Raw genomic sequence first — 17,623 nt, forward strand, 5'->3', positions numbered from 1 at the left:
GGAGATGAGAGTGCAGCCTTGTCTGAGATTGAAGTCCCTAAGGAGAACATTCCAGAACCACTTGAGAGACCCAGTGGTGGTAAATCATGGGGACCGGCAGCATCCATCCTGAGGTTCTCAGGGAAATAAGGCGTGAGAGAGGAGGGATTCTGATAAGAAGCGCGACAAATCCTGAGACAACCCTGCGCCTGAAGCTTGGAGGCTCGAATGCAGTGCCTGCCTTTGAAAGCACGGCCCAGGGAAAGTCAGGGAGCAGAGGGTAGGAACCTGACCTCCTTTAGAAGAGCTGACTGGAAGCCCGATGTATGCAAAAGGGTCACGGTTCGGTTCTATTGTAGCGTCTTTCATTCAGGAAGCTCAAATGGCTTTACCCGTGGAATCTCTTAGTGCTGCCTCTGCAGTAGCCGTGTGTGCACTGGTCCCCCAACATGTACGAAAGCTGAGACAACCCACACATCCCAGTACCCTCAAGAACCCGCCTCCCCCACGACACGGGCCATCTCTGGATGAGAGCCTCTGGTTTTAAGCAAAATGGATTCTAGGAAACTATTTCTTGGAGCAGGTCGCCATGGGGAAATTTTCTGCCTGCCCATGGGTCCAGGGTCTGGGCAGCAACTGTAAAGATGGTGAGAAGCAAAGCATGGGGGTCTGTCACCCAGCACTCGGTGATAACAGCAGCTGGCATTGTCCATCACTTGCTGTACACCAGGCCCTCTGCAGTCTCTTCCTGTGTGTTATTTTCATGCTCACTGTAACCCATGGGGAAGCACTGTGAATCCCCATTTTATAGATCAGGAAAGGAAGGCCCAAAGAAACAGAGCAACTTGCCCAAAATCACAAGTGAGGGGTTCCAGCCAGCCCAAACACAGGACCAGTGCCCACATGTTCTCTCTGAGCAGGGAAGGGAGACACGGCTCCCACCGGCTTCACCCGTGTCTGACGCACCTCATCCCTGCTCTCCAGGTAAACGTACTGAGCCCAAGCTAGTTGTAAGACACAGATGGGAAATGATGCAACCGTCCGTCAGGAACTGGAGTGAGAAGTCCCATCTATGAGGGAAGGTTAGAAACTCGACACAGATTTCCCCCTACCCTCACTGTTGGAAACAGAACATTCCTCTGCGGAGGGCTGAACTTGAGGGACCAGCTGACATGTTGGCTGTCACCCACTAGCTCGTCAAGCCAAGGAATGGGTTCAAATCAACAGTTCGTCCAGTGATTGTGGGTCAAACGGTCTGTCATTTGCAGGCCCCCTAACTCTTGCCTCAATCTGGGGGTGTCATTTTGCACCCACTAACCCAAATGAAATGTCAGCAGTTTTGAGGCAGGACCTCCCACTGCCCCGCGTCAGGGGAAGAGAGGTTTGCAAAGTACTCCCCTCAGACCACCTCTCAGAGACCACAGTCCTTCCCACTCAGAGCAGCCAGCCTTTATCTCCCAAATATTGGGTTTGATGCAAGCTTTCATTGGAAGGAAGGGTTCCTTTGCTCAGAAGAGCATTCATTTAGGAAAATCATTTTTAAAGGACATATTTTTTAAAAAGTTCACTTTTTACTCATTTAAAAAATATTTAGGGGAAATTCTACTATGTTACAGAACTAATACAGGGGTCGGGGTAGGGCAGTGAGCAAAACAGGAAGATCTATGCCCTAATAGGGCTTTTACCACTTTCCTTTTTAAAATACAGATTTTCAAGGAAATTATTGAGATGTCTCAGTAGCATTCATGGAGAAAACTTTCCATTCAGAAAAAATATTTAGTGCAGCTAATTAGAACTACCATCACAACCCCTATACAGTACTTGCTGTCTGTCGGCAATTTGTGTTTTCATTTAATCATTAAAACAGCCCGATTTGAGGCAGGTGCTGTCATCCCTCCTCCAGGTGAGTGGCTGAGGCTTGGTGGGGTAACTGAGTGGCCTGTGGTCACGTGGCTGATGGGGACAACCTTGCTGCACCGGCTGATGCCCTCAGTGCAGGGGGAGGGAACTCTGGGCCGATGACTGAGGTTAGAACTGAGTCCGCATCTCCCAGGAGGCTGGGCCATGGTTTATAACCATCATTTGTCAAGGTGGATATCACAGGCAACCTTCACAATCTCAGCGTTCACGTGTGATTTAGTGAAGTTGCTAAACTTCCAATCCAAAAAAATCATTCCTCTGTGATTTACAGGACTCTGGGTAAAAGTTTCAAACCTCTGCCAACGCTTCACGTCTGTAAATGATCAAAGAATAAGGTAATGAGATTTCCTGTAAAATGCAAAGGCTTATAAAAACCCTTCCCTGTCTTAACAGCAAAAGTGTAGGTGTGCAGTATTTAATTCTTTGTTGATCTTTAAAGGAGCGTGGATGTGGATGACCGCCCTGTAATGTGCTCACATGCTGGGCTCTGAGCAGCCCGACAGAGAGCTCTTGTTAATTGCTGTTTTCTTGTCCTTTTCCTCTTACAGATGATCATTCCCGGGTGAGGCTGCAGACCATAGAAGGAGAAAACAACTCAGACTACATCAACGGAAATTACATCGACGTATGTATCTTGAAACTGTCAGTAGACCCGTCTGTTCTGACACACAGCACCCAGTGTGTCTGCTCTAAGGTGGGTGGACACAGGCTGGTCCAGCCCTGGGAGCAAACACGTCCTGTCCCGTACACGCAGAACTTGATGGTGAAGACATGTCAGCCTCGGGCTGGTGAGCTCCCTGTAACATTCTCTGCCGTCTTTGCCGTCCCACGCTTAAGTGGACTAGGACAATGGTATTTCCATTTTTTTGTCAACGACTTGGATTATTTGACACTTTAAAAAATCTGTTTACATATTAATAGGACAAAACTCTCTAATTCCTAATTCGATGATTTGCCATCTCTTGTCATCACGGCACTTTTAAGTTGCCTTCAAAGTCGTCTGCAGCTGTTAACCAGGACTTCTGATGCATGCAAGACGTGCCATTAAATATGTAGGCTGCTTAATTATTGAAGCCTGCTCCTTTGTTCACTCTGCATCATGTTAACTTAATGTCTTACATTAGAATAAATTCTTTGGGAGACAGCATGTTTTCACTTGAAAGAATGAATGGAATCAAAAGTAGACTGAAAATCAAGGGAAAGTTGCTGTTACCTCCAAGGCCCACGTTTACATTAAACAGATCTTAGTTCCCAAGGCATCCTCTATGCTTGGACTTCACACTGTTTCTTAATCCATCAGTACTTCTCTGCACAGGTTTCATTCAGGTACGCGGATTCCTTTCTTGTCTTGGTTGAGTATTTCCTCAGATGCTACTAAAAATACTGCATCACGATCTCTAAGAGTTACCTAAAAATAACTACAAGAATGTTATGTGTAGTGCTCACTGGGAAGGTTTGGCACTTGGAAATTATAGCCTGATGGAGGATTATTTGGAGAATAATCCGTATCTCGGTCTTCAAAGACCCCCGGATCCTACATTTGGTAATGACCAAAAACACATCCAATCCAAGGCAGAATTTTTTATTAAAGCAGAGTTTCCTCCTAAGGCACTTACTAGTTTATTTGGGGTATATTTAGGGAGTGCCTTACAGGAGTACTCAGAGGTGCCCAAGACCTTCTCCCCAAGGCCTCACAACTTAGAAGCTGAAGTGAGAAATGTCTTCCCTATGATGCTCCTTCCCTGGGGCGAGTCCAAGGGAACCCTGTTCGTACTGCAGTCCCAGGCCCCACAACCCCTCTGGGTCCTTGAGCAGAGGCACAGTGTCCAAGTCCCACTGTATCCCTGCCCCTGACACCTGCCCCGGAGGCTGTAAGTCCTCAGTGTTTGCTGAATCGCCCTCTAAGGAGTAGCTGTGATCAGATTAGGTTTTGTCCTGGAGGCCATTTGAACTAAGCTAAAATTAATAAAAATACCAGATTCAGTAGTTTTCGTTTTAACAGAGAAAAGAGTCAGTGTTCAGGACCCCTTTTCACTTAGTGAGATTTTATGGAGCACCTATGACATGTCAGTAACTGTTCAGGGTACTACTGGTGTAACTGTGAACAATTCAGACCAAAACAAACACACACAAAAGCTCTGACGTCATGGATCTGATGGTCTAATCGGGAGAAAGAGACCATAAGGGAAAAGTCGGCTAAGTCTGTCTGGTATGTCAGGTGGTGGGCGGAACAGAGGTGGATGGTAGGAGGAACAGTCAGCTCCATGGAGAAGGTGGGGGTCTGCGCCGTGGGGGTGCGGAGCCTCCAGGCCGAGGAGCAGCCCGGGAAAGGCCTGGCCCAGGAGCACACCCAGCGGATATGGAGGGTGTCGCTGGAGGGTGTGAAGGGGGTGGCGACCAGGAGGTGGGGTGAGGGAGGTCTGGGCAGGTGACGTACACGGTGGTGAGGAGCTTGGCTCTTCCTGTGCGCTGGGCAGTCGTAGAGGGACCGGCACAGAGGAGCGACGGGATCTGGAAGCCGCGAGGAGGATGAGCTATAGGTCACCGGAACAGCAAGGAGGCCCGTCCGCGAGGTGGCCCAAGCGGGGCCACTGTGGGGAGGGAGGAGGGAGGGTCCTGGGTCTGGGCTGAAGGGAGAGCCAATGACAGACTGGCCGTGGAGGGTGGGGAGGGGAGGACATGCCTTCAGGAGGGGGGCCCCCATGATCTGGCGGAACAGATTCAGGGTGAGGAACGAGGAGCTGAGTTTAGATGTGTTCGGCTTTAAATGTGCATTAAGGCACCCGAGTGGAGGTGTGCGTCAGCACTGATGTCCCCCCAGGGTTTCAGGGCAAAGGCCCAGCAGGAGGTGAGGATGCAGGGCTCCCAGTCATGGGGTGCTGAGGGCGTGAACCTGGAGGAGATCACCTGGGGAGGGTGTAGACAGAGGAGAGTGCAGACACGCAGCAGCCCAGCATCACCGCCAGGGAAAGGAGGAGGGGACGAAGGAACGAGGAGGAGGAGCTGGGGTAGGTAGGAAGAAAACCAGAGCGTCACTTCCGGAAACCAATGGAGAAAGGATTTCAGGGGTTCCGTTGCGTCCGCGCTGCTGGCAGGTCACGTAGGCGAGGCCTGGGCAGTGCCGTTGTGCTCGTCGTCAGAGGTCTCCGTGGACCGTGCCGGCTGCGGCAGTGTAGCAAACGAGCCCCCATCTCCCAGCAGCTTGGGGACTGACACCTGTGGTGAAGAGTCCGACCAGGTGTTGCCTGGTGGAGCCCATCACCTGGCAGGAAACGAGCGGTCATCTGAATAGCCGTGCTTAACACCTGTCGTGACTCTGTGTCGGACGCCAGCAGCAGGGCGCTTGCACAAAAGAATGTGTTTGCTTTGGTTGTTCACGCTGATAGACTTGCTTTTAAGAGCAAAATGATCTAACAGATATGCATCTAAGGGGTCTGAGAAATTGGGACTTCCTCTCCAAGTATCTTTATTCTGTTTTCCAGCTGGCTTTGGGCACACTATTTTGGGTCACCTCAGGGTACAGAAAGGGGAAGTACTAAGGTCTGTGGTGATATTATGTGTTGCCTGTGTGTCATTCTCTCTAAATTGGCTTTATCTTTCCCAGATATCGATCCTGCGATGTCCCTTGTTCCCTTCTTGCTTCCCCAGTTTTCATCTTTCCCCCTTCTTGCAGGGTCGTGATAAAAGGAAGGGGCATTACAGAACTTCTGCCTCTTTAAATTCCTGGTCCTTACCACAGCATCGTGTCTTGGTATTAGCAGTGTTTAAAAATGGTGTTTAGTATTACTATTGATATAACTGCCTATATAGGTATAACAGAATATGCTTTAAAGCTTTGTCACATTGCCAATAACATCCTCAACACAAGTGAAATTCTAGTGCCCATTCCTAGCCGGTTTGCACTCTAATCAGAGTCGTGGTCATGTTGTTTCAGAAAATCCATAGGTTGTTAGTGTTCATTGCTCACCCATCATCCCGTAGCCTGTGTGGTGATGAAGTTACTCACCCATTTCCCGCCATGCAGGCATCAGAACTGTCATATTGGCTGTACCTTGGCTTGCTAAGAGGTGCTCAGTGATCCCGAGTCCAGTCATATAACTTTCAAGTGATGCAGCTATTGGTATTTACAGGTGCATTCATTTTGGCAAACTTAGCGTGTGACTTCTGTGCTGCTTATTGATTTTTAAGTTTGTCAAATATTCTTTTTCGTTTATTTTTAGGGTTATCACCGACCCAATCACTATATCGCTACGCAAGGTAAGTTGATTCCAGCTCTGATGTCTTTCTTTGGTTGTTTGCCTGTTCTCTGTCATTTTGTACCCAGCTCACCCACCCCAGGAACTCTGTTGCACAGTGCTACAGCCCTGCTGATTGCAGCGCTCACTGTCAGCACATGCACCCTTAGTTTCCCGTTAGAGGTCCTGGCGATGTAATCACTCAGTTAGAACGTCATGTTGACATCATGAGAGGAAATGTGTCATCACTTAATTATTGAACTAACTCTGTCTACCTTAGCAATTAATCTGACATTTGCAATAATAGATGTATAGATATTCATTGACTAAATAGGTACTGAATACTCTTTATGAAGAGCTGAGCTGCTAGGGGTGCAAGCCGAATCCAGCGAGCACCCCTCTCACATTGATGTGGTCAGTGGGGAAGACATTTGCACACGCAGTATCACTCAAAGCCTTCTGTGCAAGGTACAGATAACATGTTAGGGAAACTCAGACAAGAAAGAGGTTGCTTTCAGGTGGGATGACCCAAAAACAGCCTTATGGCAGAGGTGAGCTTGGGGGAAAACGTCTAATTGGCAGAGACATTGCGAGCATACATCTGAAAGTAGCGAGTCAGTGCTCCCGGGTGGAAAGCAGTTGGTGGCTCACTTTGGCTAAAAGAAACAGAAAGAAAGTCAGAGGAACGTGTTGGGGAAGTTCATGGCGTGGTTTTTTTGCTTTTTTAATGGCGTGTATTTTTTGTTTTTGTAATTTATTTTATTCAAGTATAGTTGATTTACAATGTTGTGTTAATTTCTGCTGTACAGCAAAGTGATTCAGTTGTACATATATGTACATGGAGTGGGTTTTGTACCGTCTTCGCCACCAGTGATGGGGCAGGTCATCTATGGAGAGTGAGGATCGTGGGAGACCTGAGGTTTTCACGAAGAGGCATTGTCAAGGGATGAGTTGGTGAACCGAAGAAGTGCTGGGAAGCAGTGAGGACCCGCTAGGGTTGGAGAGTTAGGGATGAATGGAGAGTACGTTCTCTCCGTTTTATTATTTTATCACTGTTTCCGGTAATGCATCTTATCCCAGAAACAGGAGTAAGGAAATCAAAAGGATGCGACCTGCCAACAAGTAGGGATTGGCGGGAGGGGGTGGGGGGCAAGAGAAAGTCAAGGAGCAAGGGAATCAGGATGCCACGAAAATCGTGGTTGGAAAGTCTTGGCTTGGAGGCAAGGAGGTCAGAGGTGTCCAGTGGGCCACAAGGAGCAGTAAGGTGCTAAAGGATTGAGGCGAAGTTCAGTGAATGAGTCACGAGGTAGAAGAGGGCGCGGTCATACCCAGAGACCAGGATCCCAGCCCTTAGAGCAGCAGCAGCCTGTAGAACTTCCTGCACGGATGGAAGTCTTCTCTGTCTGCGACATCCAGTATGGTAGCTGCTCGTCATCCATGGTCACTGATACTCAAAATGTACCCACTGCAGATGTGGAACTGAATTTTCATGTTTCATGTTGAGTTAAAGAGCTGCCTCTGGTTCTTCCGCACCGGTGGTGTTGAGCACCAGAGCCCTAGGGTGGACAGCCTCTAGGTGTAGCTGAGATGGAGCCTTGTCCTCGGTCCCCACAGCCGCAGCAACCGCCTGGGTGGCACCGCTCACAGAGCCCAGTCTTATGTCACCACTTACGGACTCTACACGGGGTCCAGGGTGTTTCCTTCCCTGGAATGACATCAGTAAGGTCTCCTTCCAAGGGTGAATGCTTTCCAAGGTCAGAAGGAACACCGCACAGACAGTGCACAGTGTGAGCCTGGCACAAGGAAGGCCCTCGTTAGGATGTGCTAAGGGCCTTGGAGAACAAGTGCCCGGCTCGTCTCACATCTGGACAGAAGGAGGACATGTTTCCAGACCTCTGAGTCCAACCCTGGGAGCTTCCAAACCGAGCAAACAAACGCTCATGCTTCACATCCATCCTCAAGGCTTTCAAAATGTTCCCAAGTCAGGGTCATAACAGCTCCGATTTAATACATTGGATGATTATTTGAAATTTGCAGTGTTTACAAATTTACATGAAAATTTTATTGCAAAATATACAAAACACTCCTGAGTTCTTGATTAGCAGCCTGAGTTTTCATAGAAAGTGTAAACAAAAAATTAAATCTGATTTAAATGTTCACAGTTGAGGACTGTAGATTCATGGGACTGAATAGGCAGTCCCAATCTCTACTGAAGTAGAGATTGAAACCCCCAAAGCCCTGTGGGGGGGGGCCCTCCCTCCCTTAGTTCTCTCTGTCCCCTGTCCCTAAGGGAAGTCATAATACTTAACTGCTTAGCAGTCATCTTTGGCAGCCTTCAACCTATCAAGTATTAATAAGCAAATACATTGTAGGCAGCTGAGAAATGGCAAGTATAATGTTTGAAGGAGGCCACGACAGTGCTTTCAGCAGAGAAGGGTGCCCCCCTGTTCGCAGAGCATGGGCCTTTCTTCGGCGCCAGGTGGGCTACAGATTGGAATTTACAGCCTGGCAGTCCTTCCATCACTGCTGTTGGTGCAGGAGGAGGAGGAAGAAATGAGCAGAGTTTTAATCTAACATTCAGCCCAGACAGTACCCATCATGTTACAAGTAATACCTTCAGACCGTGACGTGCAGATTAAAAAGTCAGAATGTCTTTTCTAGTGTGTGCCACAAACGTAGTGTAACTGGTAGCCCTGGGTTGCCGGTGATAAAGATTTCTGCTCGTCTGCAGTAATTGACCTGGACAAGGTATACAGAACCCGCTTATGGGTAGCCTTCGTTAAAAAAAAAAACCGGAGCAACCTGATTCTCAAAACCCAACAACATGGGTGATAGAGACTAACAGGCAAACGCAATTTTTAAATCCCTCCTTGCTCTTTTCCTCTCTGATTTACACTGAGATGAGTCTTTAAAATCTGTTCACAGCAGGAACCCCTGAAACTACATGAATGGTCCATTTTCCTAACAACCGGTTTTATCCCCAAGAGTTGGAAATACATAAATTCCTAGCAAGTCCCTTCAATACAGAGGGCATGTCATGAATTTATCCTTTCAGCCCCTCCCCCTCCCTCGACGTTATTGATTTTTCCACCAGTAACTGACTCTGACCTTTGATGATAATGGTAATGTTTCTGCAAATTGAAGGGACCACATTCAAGCCAGATCGGTGGCCGAGTGTGTTCTTCCCGACTCCCCACCCTTTAATTGTTTTCCATCTGGCAGCTAATATATTGATGACCTGGTAGGCACTTCATCACATCTGCCTGGCCAGCCATTAATATAACACTCAGACTTACGACTTGGCATGCCAGGGATCAGAGGAGAGGAACTCAAGTCTGTAGCTGCATGTCCACACTCAGAGCCAGGGCAGAGTTGGGATTTCAAAAGCTGGTTCACGGAGAGGGGTAGTACTCAGGTGGGTGGGGTCACCCAGAATCAGTTGTAATCAATCACAAGATTCCCCATGGAGACCACCATGCCGGCCACGAGCTGGAGGAAGTTGCACGCATCAGAACCACTCCTCCAAGACCATTTGAGGGAACGCCTGCTGCCCACGTGGTGCGCGAACTCAAGAGCCCTGAAGAAGCGTTCTCTTTATTGTTGTTTAGGTTTATTTTTCAAACTGACATCAAGGGTCCTGCTTCAGAGGACTCAGGGAAGACAGTGCGAGGTAGTCACGGAAGGAATGGCTGTGAGTCTGTGATGGACACGGCTGTCCAGTGCCCCATCCCTCTGGCTCACTTCCAAGCTCATCTGAGGGCTGGAGATGCACAGAAACATGGGGGGATCCTGCCTAGGGGAACTTGCATCATGAAATCTGGAGGGCACATCCCAGTCACGGAGTGGGGCACCCGCGCTTGGCTGGGATTTCACAGGAGCCAGAGGAAGGGTAGATGGGGAAGCAGGTCTTCAGCCAGAGGATGAGCCAAGTGGGAGGACACCCAAGGTCCGGGAGGAGCACGGCCCCTGGCAGTGGGCAGGAGGGAGACCCCCTGAGGGGGATGGGTCTTCATCTGTGGCATCTTGGGTCTTCTTGGTTGCTTGTTGAAATTGGATCGTCTCTCAGGAAAAATTCACACAGACACAATTTTACATAGAACTTCAGGCATTCTCCGACTTACTAAAATCCAGCCTGAAAAATCTATCCCCCCCCCCCCACCAATTAAAACCCCTGAATTGGGGGCTAAGAACAAAGAAGTGACAGGTAAAGTGAGGACACTGATTAAGAGGCTTTCAATAAGAAGCATTATTTCATGAAAGGCAGAAAGGCAGGGAGGGAAAAAGGAAGGATGTTTCCACGCCATGTGGTGGTGAAAACAGTGCTTTAAGAAGATTAATTAGTGTGGAATTATCCTGGAGAGAAAAACGTGGAAATAAAGATAACAATTAGGGAGTAACCACAAGAAAATTTGGGATAGAAATGAATGATTCAGACAACAGTAATGACAGGGGGGCAGTTGTAGTTTTTATTTTATTCAACAATCCAGGTTGCATATGACTAAAATATGTTTTCTAATATTAAATATATTCTAGTGTCAAAACTGTTGATTTTTAAGTGTGATTCTCATTTAAGAAAAAGTAATAGATACATTTTCTTTCTGTATTCCTGCTTTGGGATGATATAATACTTTTCTTTGTGAATCTTATTTTTCATTGCCCAACATTCAGTAAATATTAAGTGCCTTTTACATACTTTAGGCTTTGTGCTATAACTCATTTAATGTATTTTCTGTCCTCTCACCATTTAAGATATTACTCATCTCATTCCATAAATAGAAGACTTGAGGCCCATGGGGAGCAGCAGGGGTTGAACACAGAACTAACACGTAGCTGAGTGCCTGTGCCGTGCGGCAGGGCTCTGCAGGCGTCTCTCCAGTGTCTGGCAGGGCAGGACAATGTATGATCCCCACCATGCACTGTGTGCTGCTGCTTCCATGGGCCTTACAAAGCTCACCCCTCAAAATCACTTGGTGACTCTTTTATAAAATGAATCTAAGATCCAACCCCATCCTCCTAAGTTATGACGCTTCTCAAAAAGCAAATTTCCTATGATACGTTCATATCATATGAAAATATCTCTTGATTAAAACTGCCTTAAATGTCCTGAAATATGACACCGAGCATTTGGTGTCACCCTGTTCCCAGGTGAGCATCTGGGCATCTGTTTGGAAGACCCGCTGGTCCAGGGCTTAGCTGGTGCAAGGAGCTAACGCTGACGGTCACAAAGAGATTCTATGTGGTAAGATCAAGGCTGAGCTCAGAACTCCAGTCAAGTGGCCAGCCCTGTCGAGTTAGCACAATTCAGTAAAAAAGAAACGAAATGGGTGTCAGGGCACCTGTACTCAAGAAGAGTAAATTGTATGGATTTTAACAATCTAGAGTTAAAGAGATATTCATCTTTCCTGCTCAGAGACTCTGAACGCTCAGTGTCCTGTTTCAGGATGCCAGGACACACTGGCACAGACACAGAAACTGATAGAGGAAACCAGATACCAGACAGTTACCTACTGTCCCTTGGACAGAACTGCCTCAGCCTGGCAGGGCAGTCTGTTTCACAGGCCAGCCAGAGAGCAAGGTGCTTCGGCAGAAGGCTGCTTCATGGCCCGGCATCTGAAGAAGGTCCACAGGGTTCATCTACTCATCAGCAAGCACCCACCCATGGCCTGGTGGAGGGTGGGCACAAAGCAGATGACCAGTGGGACAGCAGGAGGGAAGGAGGAGGGAAGGAACAAACAGATGAGTGAATGAGGAGCTGCTGTGTGCCCGACACCAACCAGGCATCAGGATGCTCCATCCAGGCCAAAGGATGCCTCCTGCTGGCCTGATAATGTGTCTACTGACCTGGGTGGATTTTTATCTCCAATACCTGTGACTGTTTCCTTTCCAAGTTAAGGGCTGGTCAGCTCCTATTCTTGTGAACACTTTTTCTTTCTACAAGCCAGTATGTCAAGGCAGTGTTTTTGGAGACAGTCCTTCTTGTCAAAGTTGCTTTGCTTAGCTCTGCACTGACTCTGTTCGTGCATATATGGCCCTCCCATCTACACCTTACATGATCTGTCTTATTTGTCCCTAATTATAATCTGTTACTAATTTGGAAAAGAGAAACCTGAAGCAAATTTCCTCTAGAGACTTTGAGCTAGGAGCAAACTTTTGCATGAAGGTAATAAAAATGTGGGACATGAAGGTTTATAGTGGAAATACCTCCAGATCCTCCACTACTGCAAAACAGTTGAAACTTTGCTGTAGTGACTTTATTCTGTTTACCCTTCATCTGTTTTTCTTCTGCATTTCATCCACATACCTTGTGTGGTATGAACATTGTTAATAAGGATTTTCAGAAAGATGAATATGGGTTATATTTTCCCAGGCGCCTGAAGCAATAAATACCAGTGCTTAGAATAGGACACCGCTTCCCTCGGCAAGTCAAGACCTCTCAGAGGGTCATTGCAAGTTCTACACAATCTGTAAAGAGCTTTTGTCTCCTGGGTTCTGGCCTCCAGATGGAGATGAGCACTTGAAATTATTTCTCAGTAGAATTGAAAGGAAGCTTTTTTTTTTTTCATCAAAAGCTAAGCCTTCAGTAAACAACTTTTGTTTTTATCCCTCCAAGCACCAGCTCTGCGCACACCTCAAGTACAAATACTCCACTAGCTGCCATTGTTCTTCCTGGCTAAGCTATTCCCACATTGTCAGTGGGTTGTAGGTTATGTTTGGATTCACTTATCATATTCTATTGGAGATTGATTTAAAAGTATTGCCTGGTAAGGTGGAGTATGCTCTAGTTTCCAACCTTATAAATAGGGAGGCTTTGAGGAACTGTGATTTATACCCAAGGGAATAGTGACCTCTGAGGAGGTTTAAGTATTCCTGACACCCAGGGCAAACCTCTCCACGTAGGGCCCACCTGCATCTTACTCTCCATCTGCAGGTTTCCAAGGGAAAATGAACAATTGCAAGGAACAGATTATCCACAAACTTCCTTCAGAACAGTAGTTTTTCTTCATCAGAGTAATTTCAAAAGCTACTGGCCAATTAGCCGAAAGGTCAGATCACAAACATCACTCAGCCCGATGCTCTTAATAAACTCACTCATTAGAAGTGAGAACTTTTAAAAACAGCTTGCAAATTAAAAGATGAAACCAAAAATAGACCATGTTAGGTACCTCCCATGTTGTCATAGATGCTATGGCAGAAACGTATCCCTTAAGGAACAGAACCTAAGTTGACACAGAATAATTTGAAGACAAATGATGTCCCGCAGGTACTGGGTCCTCAATTGCCTTGAAGCAAATGCTTTTTAAATCTTTCATAGTAATTTAGAAGTGTTCCTCATTTGAAGTAGAAAAACTATAGCATCTTTAGAGCTGGTAGAAACTTTAAGAATCTTTAAGTCCAATTCCTTTGGTAATTGAAACAGTTGAAACTAAAAGCACAAATAGATTTAAGTGACTCTCATCCGTGTCAGTTCAAATGAGTGACGTATGCAAAAGGATTTGTGAACCACATGGGTGAACATATGTGTTTGAATAGGGCATACACCATGTTCAACTTGGGAGGAACATCATGTGTTTCTGGCCTCCTAAGGGGCTTTGGTCAACAGTGAGGAAAAGATGGGAGGTCACATCTTTCTTCCAGATTCAGCCCTAAAAGGACAAAGCTGTGACTCACACCCAGGTGCTTTTCTCTAGGGCTGGCCTCCCCTGGTCTTCACCCACCTTTGCAAAGCCAATCTGCTCCTTTCAGGCCTAGTTCATCGAAAACTGAAACAATATTTCTGTGCATCTACAAATTGCCAGCCGGAAATAGAGTGTGACTTGGGAATTACACAGTGTGAAGTATATATAAGCCACCAGCTGTTACCAGTCTGTGAGTTTGCTGCAATTTGGGGCAGCATTTTAGCTGTTTCTCTCTCCCAGCCCTAAACCATTGAGCAGATGGAGAAGTGAGGCCTGATTCAGCCCTAGAACCATACTCTTCCTGAGTCTCGGGACCAGGGTCCTTTATCGCCCATCAATACAATTTTGGGCAAGTTTCTCAAGGCAGCAAACTTGAGGAAGTTTCTAGCCACAACAAGTTCTCTTTCTGGCCCTCTCACTCAAAAGAATGCTTCTGGAGATTTCCTGATGCCACTGAACACTCGAGATGGCCTGCACTCTGCTGTGTCTAGGGAGTCAGCTTAACTCTATTTTATTCATTCATCAGATTTATTCTCTTTTTTCTTAAATAAAAGCAGATCCCATTTGTGTACTGAAAACTTAATTGAAGAGGATCGTGAGTAATGAAAGCTTTTATTTCTCTGGCAGTGGCCCCTGAAGCACATGAAGGGAGGTTTTCCCCTTCCCTTTGCTTCTCCTTGACAGAAGGCAGGCGGATCCTTTGGGTCACCCGATGCCTCCATTCTGAAGGCTGCCATTCTCTTTTTTCTCCTTGATCGCCTTCTCTCCAAGCCTCTCTCTCGAGCATGAACAAGCACTCTGGATGAGTGCACGAGGCTTCTCTTTGGAGACAGGCCTGTGACTCCGCCTGCAGGAGGCTCTTGTGATGTGAACATCTGTCACGTTCCTCCCTCCCGAGGCTGCAAATGCTTTCCTGTCCGCCTCCTCCCAGCTCTTTGAGCTGTTATTTCCATCCAGCCTGTTGGGGATCTGGGACCAGTGGGAGTGTGTCTCTATCTCTGTCTCTAAGCGCGGACCCTTGCCACACACTGCCCACCACCCTTCCATTCTCCCCTGTACAAGAGTTCCTCTTTGGAGGCCTCCTCTTTGCCGCCACTCAAACCTGATTTATCCCTTTATCCTTCAGTTTCTATGTCAAGAATAATAGCAGCCTTTGCGTTTCTGCTCACTGTGGTACCACTGCAAGCTGCAAATGTTTATATAACTGCTGGGGTGGAGTGATTCTAGAGGAGGGCTGAGTATAGTCCAAAAAATAAAATCCAAGTAATGGTTCATTGAGGTAGATGGCGCTTCCAGAAATGCTTTGGAACATTCTAGTCCTGCCAGGAGTCACCCTGTTATTGGTTTTGCTCACAAATATTCCTTTGCTTAGGCAACATGGTCACGATCAAAACTTTGAAACCTGAAGATTTTATTTGGCCCTAAAATTCTTTCCATATACAAACATGTTTTATGTCAGTAACTAGGACAAGGCTTTTTCCCCTCCAAGAGGCAGTAGAGCAGAGTGGTTAGTTAGAGTGTAGACACTGAAGTTACACTGCTGAGGCCCAGATACCAGCTCTGCCAGCAACCTCTCAATAAGTATTAGCTAAAATTCTTATCATGATTCCATTGATTCCAAAGACACATAGGTAGTCAGGCTTTAAAACCAAAGTATAGTGTATGCTCATGTCATTTTCACAAAAGCTAATACATTTCACTCCTGTTAATGCTTTTTCCAGGATGTATCAAAGGGAACCACTTATGTTTTCACCAGCATCCTGCACCCTGCTCCAGAACAGAAAAGTTATCATCACTGTTGTTGACTTTTAAACAAACATGGGTTGCAAAGAGAATAAGCTATCTCACCAACTGCAGAAAGCATATTTTCCTTTAGTTTTTGAAGTCTTGCAGACATTGACCATATATGATAGCAACAAAGGACACCAGCGTGGGGTCCTGAAGGCCTCTCTGATGCATCCTTAGAGTCAGATTATGTACGTGAAAACAGCTTAATTCCAAAGACCTGACAAGTCCCTTCCCAAGAGGCTTCGTCCAAACCAGTTTCTGATATAAGAATCACATAAATATGCTTTGGAGAGGAGCTTTAGAAGGTCAAGAAACCACTGGAGAAGAAAATGGGGCTGAGCTATGATCTGGGAAAGAGAATACTGATGACCGAGGAGCAGAGGGGGAAATCAGAGGGGGAGACAAAGGGAAAGATGTGAGCTCTTGGCCTGTTTCTGCAGCCTGTCTGTGCTGGGTAGGGCTGGCGAGGCAGGCTTCTGCTTGGTTGACCAGATGCCTCAAAGTGGCTGATGACTTTCTTCACCAAGGAGGTGGGAGACAGAGTGGGGCTGAAGGGAAAGGAATTCATCCTCCAGGTCACCAAGATCAACTTCACATAGTGGAGTCCCAGAAGGGGCAGGGGTCCCCCAAGCCCCACATGTCAGCTTAGGAGAAGGACCATGGAGTCAATAGTTGATAGGTATACAATGACTTTAAGAATTATTGTTCTTTTTAAAGTGGAATAATATTATCCTGGTTATTATGTTCTTTAAAAAAATGCAGATACCCAATGAAATATTATTTGCATGCAAGCAGTAAAATGTAGACATTACACTAGAGAGTAATCATGGCCTAGTAATCATCGTGGCTTGGAGTACTTGCAGGCAACTCCACCCTGACCCCCACACCCAAAGCCTCGCTGCTCACACAGGAGAACGTGAAAGGAATATTAACAATTTTCCCAATAATTTACTGGCAAGTTTCCAAAACAAATTTTCTAGCAACACAATCAGACCAGTCTTATTCTGCTTCTATTTTCAGAGAGATTTTTCTTCTAAGTTTTCTTAACATTGGGAACATTTGTACCACTTTGAAGAATCTTTTTATTTCGAGTACGTCAGTGTTTTATAGATAAAAATGTTTGTTTGTTTTAACAAAACTCTGATAGTGATTTAAATTATCAAATGGCATACATGGTATGGGGGCAACCAACGTTATTTCTAATACGACTTTTTATTTTTGAATCTTTATTTAGGATTTTATTAACAGTGTATCTAAATGGTTAGGACTGTTTGTGTATCATAAATAATTTATTTTAAGGCTTTCATGAGTGATCTTGTAGATTTTTATTTTGAAATGCTTCATTCAAATTGATTTTTTAACACATGCAGCTTTTGTTTAAGAAAAAAGAAAACTTCGAAAAATATTATGACAAACCTAGGTCTCAAAGCCACTTTTCATTTTTTTCAGTTTTCTTGTTTTCAGGTCTTAAAATAATGGTTAAGAGAAAGGAAGAAGGTACTCAGAATACTTGAGTGCTTTTGTTTCACATTTACTTTTTTTAAAAATACACTTCATCTGTTTTTGCCGTTGACTTGAGACATAGTTAAGACTGGTGTGGAAATGCATAAACTTTGTCCCTGTAAAGATAAGTTAAGGAAAACCGCAGTAAAAATTATGAAGGCTATAAAAATTTACAACAGAAAAGAAAAGGAATTATAATAATGACTAGTCAAGGTAGACTGAACTCATATTGAAACTAAGATACTAGAAAATATGAAAAATGGGAAGGTGGCAATTAGAATTAAATACAAAGTTTCTGATATGTCTTAGGAAGAAAGTGGCTACTGATTAAATTTATCTTTATTAAGACTTATCACATGATGCCTACTATAGTATTCTTTATTGGTTTTTAATATTTTATCATTACTTTTAGTTGAATAAGTGAATAAGGCGAATGTCAGATTATTAACCAAAAAAGAGCCAAGAGCTGAGGAGTTATGACTGATACTACAGACCGAGGTTTTCCAGGCTGTTTTAGATTTT

At 45.6% G+C, this 17,623-nt stretch overlaps 1 protein-coding gene across 2 annotated transcripts in view; it reads left to right on the plus strand.

The window, feature by feature from the left end:
- PTPRM (protein tyrosine phosphatase receptor type M) overlaps window positions 1-17,623 on the plus strand; it is a 720,054-nt gene that overhangs the window by 635,275 nt on the left and 67,156 nt on the right. For both annotated transcript variants that reach the window (XM_057698229.1, XM_057698230.1), the window contains exons 19-20: window positions 2,448-2,524; window positions 6,120-6,156. In XM_057698229.1, coding sequence (XP_057554212.1) covers window positions 2,448-2,524; window positions 6,120-6,156 — 114 coding nt within the window. The remainder of the gene's footprint in view (window positions 1-2,447; window positions 2,525-6,119; window positions 6,157-17,623) is intronic.

The sequence above is a fragment of the Hippopotamus amphibius genome, chromosome 11 (genome assembly GCF_030028045.1).
Source record: "Hippopotamus amphibius kiboko isolate mHipAmp2 chromosome 11, mHipAmp2.hap2, whole genome shotgun sequence".
In the NCBI taxonomy this organism is placed as follows: domain Eukaryota; kingdom Metazoa; phylum Chordata; class Mammalia; order Artiodactyla; family Hippopotamidae; genus Hippopotamus; species Hippopotamus amphibius.